The 8697-nt window shown below is 37.9% G+C and overlaps 2 protein-coding genes across 3 annotated transcripts in view; one reads left to right on the top strand and one right to left on the bottom strand.

Moving 5' to 3' along the window:
- Nucleotides 1-455: 455 nt before the first annotated feature.
- On the bottom strand, nucleotides 456-3638 carry zfand2a (zinc finger, AN1-type domain 2A). Of its 2 annotated transcripts, none has more exons than XM_074696712.1 (10): nucleotides 3425-3638; nucleotides 2578-2668; nucleotides 2397-2491; nucleotides 2010-2141; nucleotides 1778-1929; nucleotides 1564-1692; nucleotides 1393-1468; nucleotides 1215-1291; nucleotides 950-1034; nucleotides 456-769 (listed from the first exon to the last, which is right to left on the bottom strand). In XM_074696712.1, the coding sequence occupies exons 2-10, from the start codon at nucleotides 2630-2632 to the stop codon at nucleotides 731-733; spliced, it is 840 nt and encodes a 279-aa protein (XP_074552813.1). In that variant the 5' UTR covers nucleotides 2633-2668; nucleotides 3425-3638; the 3' UTR covers nucleotides 456-730. The 2 variants fall into 2 exon arrangements, with proteins under 2 accessions (XP_074552813.1, XP_074552814.1); XM_074696713.1 differs by having other exon boundaries at nucleotides 904-1034; nucleotides 2578-2666; nucleotides 3425-3637.
- A 1157-nt stretch (nucleotides 3639-4795) lies between these two features.
- uncx (UNC homeobox) overlaps nucleotides 4796-8697 on the top strand; it is a 17191-nt gene continuing 13289 nt past the window's right edge. Inside the window, exons 1-2 of the mRNA XM_074697514.1 lie at nucleotides 4796-5496; nucleotides 8102-8143. Of these exons, the coding sequence (XP_074553615.1) occupies nucleotides 8128-8143 (16 nt within the window). The 5' untranslated portion in view covers nucleotides 4796-5496; nucleotides 8102-8127. The remainder of the gene's footprint in view (nucleotides 5497-8101; nucleotides 8144-8697) is intronic.

Raw genomic sequence — 8697 nt, 5'->3', positions numbered from 1 at the left:
GAAAGACGACGGAGATCATGGAGAGGAGCAAAGGATGGAGCGCCTGAGATGAACGCGATCAAAAAAAGTTTGATTTTTCTGTTTTTTGGATCAAAAATAGGAAGAGAGACATAAAAGAGGAGAGTCCACTCGTCTTAAGTAACTTTGGTGTTTACAGAGTCAGAGAAAACATTATTATTTGGGTCTTAAAAGATCGTTCAAGATGCTCTGAAAATGGCAGCCAATGAGTTAATCTTATAACGCGTTAATGTGCGGTGTAATTAATTAATCTAATAATTGCGTTAAAGTCACACCCCTAATATTTTTACATATAAATTTGAGTTTTTAAGTATGATTAATAATATAAATAAAATAATGAGCGTATAGACACATTATATTTAAAAATCTTATGTGACAAAGATTTTTTACCCACATGTTTATTTGCATCAGAATGAATGAAGTGATCCAAAAATCCGCATTTTTGAAATAATTTATTTAATATTCATAAATGTTAATATAATGCTGTCCTCATGATGAGCATATAAAATATATACAGAGCAAATCATCAGTAAAAATGACAGATATCCTGCTGGGAAAGTATGTGCTTGTATTGTAAAGGCGGTTACATCATCAGAGCAAACTTCACAGAGGACTCCTTCATTGAACAATCGTTGATCCTGCAGAGGGAAACTCCACATGTGCAATTTTCTAGAAGATAATTAGCTGAGCTGGAAGTCTGAACGGCGGTGGATTAAGAAAGGCAGCAGTTGGACTGTTTGGACTCTCTCCCCTGGACACAAAGAGAAAAACAAAATCAGGAACAGAAACTCTTTCATGAGAATTTATGATTGAAAATCAGTTTTTCATCTCCTGCCGATAGAGACAGATCGATGAGGACTGTTTGCTTGACAACAGTGTACCTACATGCATTCCTGTTAGCATGCTACAGACGCCTAAGCTTTCCGGGTACCTGTTGTCTCTGCTGCTGACGTCTGAACTCTTCCTCACTGGCTGCGAGAGCCTGAGCCAGAGCCAGATCCTCCTGCTCCTGAGGGCTGAGACACAGAAAACGACCACAGAGCAGAGTTAAAAATGTGTTCATACGACATATTAACCTGTTTCAGGATCAGAGTCAGAGACAAACACAGCAGCAAACTGATCCAGTGTTAGCCACAGCAGTGTGGAGCTGATTATAGGATACGTCAGGATTATAGGTGTTGATGACGTTTACTCACCTCAGAGCCGGCTGAACTGTCTGCCTGGACTCAGCCAGAGACATCTCCAGAGCTCTTTGTAAAGCCTGCTCCTCCGTCTGCAATTACATAACAGCAGCAGCAGCACGCCCATGTTTACTCATCCCTCTTATGGTTGTTTTTTAATCATGTGATCACATTTGAATAAAGAGGAACATACCAAGCCTGCCTGAAATGATGCTGATGGTGGTATTACATTCTGTGCTGATACTGAAGTAGGGATCCTCTGGGTGGAGCTTGAGAAAGAAAGAGAAAACACACTGGATGTCAAAGGGAAATGCCTCTGAATTTAACCATCCTGTTGCTCTCAATCATGAGCGAAAGCTCTTACCTGCTGTTACGGCCTGTGTTATTCACGCTGATGCCGTTAGAAACAGGTCGAGGGTTTCCTGAAGCAGAGGAGCTGGAACCGGAGGCAGAGGTGGAGGAAGCATTTTGTGCCCTTGCTACAGCAGCATGTCTGACACAGTAAAACAAAAAGAGTTTTACTTTGATACCTCAGATAAACTAATGGATTTATAAAGCCGTAGTGTGGCTGCACTCACCCTGATTTGGACAGAGGTTTCCCATCCGTCTTACAATCATGGTCTAGTGGATGCCGGTGTTTAAGACAATAGTTTAAGTGACACTGATCACATGTCACTCTGATCATTTCCTTCTGCTTACAGCCTCCTTTAGAACACTTGTTGGTAAATATCTGAAAGAAGATGAAAAAGTGAGTTATGGTGTTTGGATTTGAGCTCATTAAGACAAAAAACAGGCACGACTGACACTCACCTTTCTCTTTCTCTGCGCAGGATCTGATTTGCAATCACGATCAATGTGTTCACCAACTTTAATGTCGGGCATCTCTCCTCTCTTAATGGGGATGGGGATGTTACATAAAGGACAAACTGGAACCTGAACATCCTGAAAAGAAAAGATAAATATATTTTATATTATAAATTCATTAAAAAAAAAAGGAAAAACAAAATGTATTACCTGACAAAATATTGAATACAAATATGTATGTGGATGCTGTAAAACTTTTGTTTATGTTAGTTAACAGCCTGTGAGTATTATCAATATCTCCTCCCTTGATTGACAGTACATAACCTTAATCTTTCACAACTTTTTTCCACAGGATGTAAAGTAAAAGATGTACAAAACACAGCCATCAGTTACCTTTTTGTATGAAGACATGCATTTATGGTTTGCATAGGTAATGTGGTCCTTGCAGAAAATCTCTTGACAGGCATCACATCTCATGGGAAGAAAATCTACAACCCAAAATAAGAGTTTAAGTTCTGGTTATCTTCTCATGGTACAGGGAGATTTAGCATTACATAAGCATCTTAAAACTCACCTAAACGTTTGCAGGTCTTCTCAGAGCAGTGCTCTCCTAGATCTGGAAACTCCATGGCTCACAACTGACTGCTCTGTAAACTCTGCAAACTGTAAGAAAGAAAAGGTTTAAGAGTTTTTAATAAAACATGAAAAGTTTAGGATTAGTTCAGATGTTGTAAACAGCCAGGGTGGGCGGACTCACTGCATGCTAGCGAGGCAACAGTCAAGTCATCATGACTACAAAGATTTACTGCAGTCAATATGATATATAAAAACAAAGAATATTACAAATAAAAGTATCTAAAAATCACTTAAACTCTAAATGTAACTTTAAGAAGTCTAATTCTTTCCCAAAACCTCAGAAATGCCCAAAGAAAATGTTAGAAAGCAGATCTGAGGCTCCCCACAGGAGCTGCTCACTGGTTAGCATCCGTCAGCTAGGCCATGCTAAGTGCTAAGCTAAGCGTTTCGATCAGAAAGATGACATGGCAACGGCTCAGAGAGTTCATCATTTAACAGACAAACATAACAACAAGAAGAGGAACAACAGAAAAAGACTATTGTTAAAAAATAACGGGTTTTGTTTATTAAATCTGTATTTGAAGCGATAAAAATAGGAATTTGGCGATAGCAACAAACGAGCTAGCAGCTATTTTTAATGAGTTGCCTCTTTACGTCAGAAACAGATCGCTAGTTTTCCTTGTTAAATCCAGCATTTATGTGTGTAAAAACAAACATATGAGACAACTTTTTCCACCTCTGACTGTCAGAGCAGTTACTGTCATAAAACGCTTCAGTTGGTATGTTAGGCTGTTAAAGTGTTAAAGCTAAGTGTGCTAGCTGAGTCTCCAGTTTAATTTACTCACCAAACTCTTCTCCTCCTCTCAGTCTGTGCTGGAACCGTATAAATGAGAATGTGAAGATTGAAAAAGTCCAGGTTTGAGTCGATGTGACTGCTCCCTTCGCACAGATGTTCAGCCTCAGTCCCTGAGCTCTGCTGTCTGTTAGCCGCTGACCGAGCTGTCTGTTTTCATCAGGTTCTGATGCGTCACGCACGCTCCACCTACGGCTTTACGTCATCTGACGTCATACGCAGGAGTGGTTTCCTTATACAGTCTGTGGTGGTTACAGGATGAATGGAACATGAAGAAAACACAGGTGAAGTCTGGAACAATCCAGAACTTCAAAAAAGATCCAGAGCCTCAATTTCAAAGTTTTATCTGACTCCAACAAAAGCCCTCCTCATTTCTTCACTTTGTTACGTAAGATTTACGGGTTACTCCGTGAATGTAAAAGTATGTCAGTTTTAAAGGGTCATAATACAATAAAACAACACAATAACATGGCGAAACTCAAGTGCGGTTCAGATTTATGTTTAAGATATTAGACACGTGTCGCAAATATTTTTGAAACTCAAACAAATAACTATTTGTTTTATCTGTTAACGAAATAATTATATTTCCCCTGCTTGTTTCACCTGCTATCTAAAAGTATATCAGCCTGTGACGCAAGCATGCTGGCGAGGCTTGAACTACAGGCTATTTTATACTTTGCCTAAACAATTCATTTTCACTTACCCCAAACCAAGAAGTGCCTTAATTAATACATTCATTATGGAAAGTACATGTACTTATTTATTTTATTTCAACATGTATATTTTATTTTTCTTAATGTATTTTCTTTTTATTTCGCCCCAATACGTCTTCCTGAACAGTCTGATTGTCTGTTATATGTTATCTGTTCAATAAACATTGACAAAAAAATAAAAAATAAAAAAATGACCCTTTGTAAGCAAACGCAAAACAAACAAACAAACAAACAAACAAAACAAACAGGCTATTTTATACAGTCTATGGGCTCACACAGCCTTTTTTGTTTTTTGTTTTTTTGTAAAAAAATAAATAAAAAAAATAAAATGAATGAACACTAAAAGCATAGAGGAAACAAAACCATATAACTCAAGCCTTATGTAGATTGTAAAAGAAGAATTTAAAAAAACCCAAACTTTCCAAAAGAATACCTCAAACAAACAACAACATACAAATCATACAAATCTGGAGCAAAGCAAAAACAACGCCACTTTACTGTTTCATGGAGTTTATATCAGAGTACGTCCCTATTACAACGGTCTGTAAGCCTATGCAGTACCCATTTCAAACCAGAGGGTGGCGGTGATGATCCAAAATAATTTACTACCATCCTTAAAAGAAAAGAAGAAGAGTTATTAAAGGGCGCCAAAAACGGAGCTGACAGGAGGGAGATCGCCAGGGATAATTCACAAAGATGTGTGTCGATGGGAAAACAGGCGCATAAACGACCACATTATCAATTACAACAGTTTTACTTTTGTCATTCCTGACATTAGGGACAGTTTAAATAAAGTGAAAGTTTAGATTTATAAGAAGTGTCTGTTCAGACAACATTAGTTTGACACACACTCCTCGTTGTGCTAACCACCAGGCCTGTGTTTACCGAGGCTCTTTACACACACCGTGATGATCGCCTCATGTGTGAGCACAGAAACGTAAACTTACAAATTAATATCCAGATTGTTATTTCAGAAAGACAAGAAATGACTTACTCAGTGGAGCAGGAGCTGGCGCCTGTAGAGGGGGGAGTTAAGGAGGTCCCCACCAATAAAAAAACCATCAACACAGTGATTGCTGACCTCACATTATTACCTCCACCTGAGGTAACCTGTGACATACGACTGCAACAAAGAAAGATGAGGGTTTCTTCACAGCAGAGGGGATTTAAAGTGCGGTTATCCAGGTGAAGAGAGGCCTGTGAGTTGGGATCAAAACAAAGATGATGGTTTTCCACTACCGTTGAATCCTGAAGCAGATCGGAAGTTTTCCTTTGCCACTGAGTGGATGAAGACCTCTGGGAAAGTCCTTTCACATCCACGAACGGTGTTAAGAAATCAGTTACAGAGAGGGTAAGTAGCCTCAAAGCTTCTTCACTTTTCCTGAACAGGACAAGTTTCAAAAAGTGTTTCACTATAAAAAAATTAAAAAAACAAAAACAAAAAAACAGCACGAAATGTCAAAAACTGGCTATTTCTGTAAGAACTACAGGTTACCTACCTGAGAGAGTCAATTTGAAGTTATCATTTAACACATTAAACAAGAACTACTGAGCTAGATGAATCTGATGAGATGTGTCAAATGTTGTAACACAAACAACTGATGGGGTAATGTATTTTTAGTTTAGCTTTTAACTGAGTTTTACACAACTTCTGATCTTGTTATGTTTAAAAACATACAAATGTAATCTTTCAGAGTTAAAATAAATTAATTTATCTTTTTATGTTTTATCTTAATCATGTATCTTTTTATTTACTTAATTGCTTCTATCAGCTTTGTTCTTCTGCACCTTTAAGTCTTAGTTTTACATCATTTTCTCTTTAGTACTGCTTTAGTCCTTTAGTATCTCATAATCTCATTAGTTTCTTATGATCTAGTTTTTTCATTTTCTTACTTGTGTTTTGAAGTAGTATTTTACTTTACCTTTAACTTTATTTGAGTTATATGGCACTTTTCCTGCAATTCAGCAACACAAAGCGCCTCATAGAGGATAAAAACAAAACAAAGCCAAACAGAAAAACAAAAAAGAAAAAAAAGAAACATAGGAAACCATAAAAACCCCCAACCCTCACAAACATACACACACCCTCACACATACACAGGCTATTGATGAGGAGACATGGCTGGGCACCAAGATCTGAGGTGAGGAAAAAGCCACCTTTGGGGGCCGCGCAGACCAGGAGGAGCCATGGCCCATGGCTGAAGGGGGCGCCACCACAGGGACCACCCCAGCCCAGGCAGACAGGAGGCTCCACACCAAGGTGTAGAGCTCTCTAGTCGCCAGGGCTGGAGCCATCCACGGGACAGCGCCCCAATCAGTGGACCAGAATCAGCTCCCAGTGTGGCAGGCCCCCAGGAGGAAACACTGGAAAACAGAGGGACTAAAATAGTAGAATGAGATAAAAGGTATAGAAGCTAAAACTGAGGGAATAAAACAGTAGAGATTAAATAGATCATGTGAAGTAAAATCAGGGTTCCTGCAGATCCTTGAAAAGTCTTAAAAGGCATAATTCTAAAAATAAGGTCTGAATTGGCTTTAAAAAGTCATAAATACAAATTTCAAAAGTCTTAAAAATTTAAACACATTGGTAAGATTTATGTTAGTTTGAAGTAAAAAATATTAAGTAACATTTGTCTATTTTTCTAAATAATTTCCTGATTTACTCTCATGGCAACATCGCATAATCACAATAGCTGAACTAACACAACGGTGATGTGGTTGCACCAGGAACTTTTAAAACAGACGCATGTCTTGGTTCTACCTAAGGTGCCTGGAGAGAAAAAAATGAAGAAAAGTTGGCAAAAATAATCCAAAAGTGGCTTAGGGAAACTGATTATAGCAGCAAAATTGAGAATTAAATTTGAAATTAAATTTCAAAAACCATGTAAAAATTTCAAAAATGTTTCTGACAGTGGCCGAAAAAGATGAATAGGGGCAAAATAGGCATAAAGTTGTAAAAATGGGGTTAAAAAAAGGTAAAAAGTGATGTTTTATGTAAAATAAACAAAGGGTTAAAATTGCCTCTAACCCAGGTAATTCATGTGGTGTTTTCGTTTGTTAGTTTTGTTTGTTTCAATTGTGGTTAGTTGTTGACTTGTTTTTAAATGTGATTTCTAACGTCATTAAAAAAGTCTTAAAAAGTCTTAAAATTAACTTGCCTTGAGCTGTAGGAACCCTGAAAATAAATCTGTATCCTGACTAAAACATCATAATAAAAAATTGAAATAAAACAATAACATTATAAAAAAGGATGGACTAAATAAATACATAAATATATAAACAAATGAATACATAAATAAAATAATGATACTAGTATAAAATAGAGTAATGATAAAAAGTGTAAAAATAGGGGTAAGCATAAAAAGGATTAAGAGGAGTTAAACTAGTCAGTTAAAAGCCTGATTAAAAAAAATGGGTCTTGAGTCTCTTTTCAAAAATATCAACATGCTCTGCGCCCCTGAGGCTCTCTGGGAGGCTGTTCCACAATCAGGGACCAATAATAATTATTATTTACTCAGCTTTTTACTTCTGCACTTTAAAGTCTTAATTTTACATCATTTTCTCTTTTAAGTACGGCTTTGGTCCTTTAGTATTTCATTGTCTTATTTGTTTCTTTTGAGCTGGTTGTTTTATTTTCTCATCTTGTGTTATTTTACCTTATGTGTTTCCACATTAAGGTTTTCACAGTTCCTCAGTTCATCTGCACAGATTTTAATTATGTTGTGTTCTCCTCGTATTTTCTTCATTATTTTTCTTTTTATCCACTTATTTCTCTCTGTGTTACCACTCGTGTGTCTGAAAAGTGCTTTATAAATGAAGTCTGATTGATTGATTGATTATTTCCTACAAACCAGGCAGTAAAAGAGAGAACCAATTTACTTTTTTCCCTCATTGATGCATCTAATACTAATATTTGTGATTGTTTACTTTTTAATAACATGTTTGCTTCCCTCTAGTGGTCACGTCATGGAACTGCACCACAATGAAAACAACTCTGAGTGAGTACTTTTACCTGAACTTACTCTTTCCTCACTAACACAGACACAAAGAGCACTGATCTGGTTCCAAACACTCTCTGGACCAGCTCAGGGTCCACCTTCCTGCTGTTGGTCCAGCTCTCAGTCATGATTCTCAAACAGAAGGAGCACAGATATCTCTGACAGCGTTGTTATCCAGTGATCCTCGGTGCAGCACCTGTGATATGAGTGTTTCTGGAGTCGCCCTGAACGGGTCACTGAGCACCCTGACACCTTCTTGATGTCAGTATTTAGTGCTTCCCTCCATGAGTGGTGGAGAAGCAGAGTTTCCCATCGAGCGGGCAGCGTGGCCGTGTCAAACTGCTGAGGTAGCTGCTCTGCAGACGGGCAGTTGGCAGCAGCAGGTTCTCCTGAGTTCCTGCTGCTTTTTCTGTGCATGTTTCTGGAGGAACATTTACCCACTGAGCCCTGCATCCTTTGTTTTTCTCATTATCATTAATTCACCGTGCAGGACTGCTGCATTGTGGGAGACACTGCTCATCTGTTTGCTTCTGCACCATCACAATCATTTCCTG

The sequence above is a fragment of the Halichoeres trimaculatus genome, unplaced genomic scaffold, assembly GCF_033239565.1.
Source record: "Halichoeres trimaculatus isolate MK-OKI-2021-1 unplaced genomic scaffold, fHalTri1.1 fHalTri1_scaffold_20, whole genome shotgun sequence".
NCBI classification, from domain to species: domain Eukaryota; kingdom Metazoa; phylum Chordata; class Actinopteri; order Labriformes; family Labridae; genus Halichoeres; species Halichoeres trimaculatus.
Note: the sequence above shows the minus strand (reverse complement) of the source record. Positions and strands in the feature narration are given on the sequence as shown.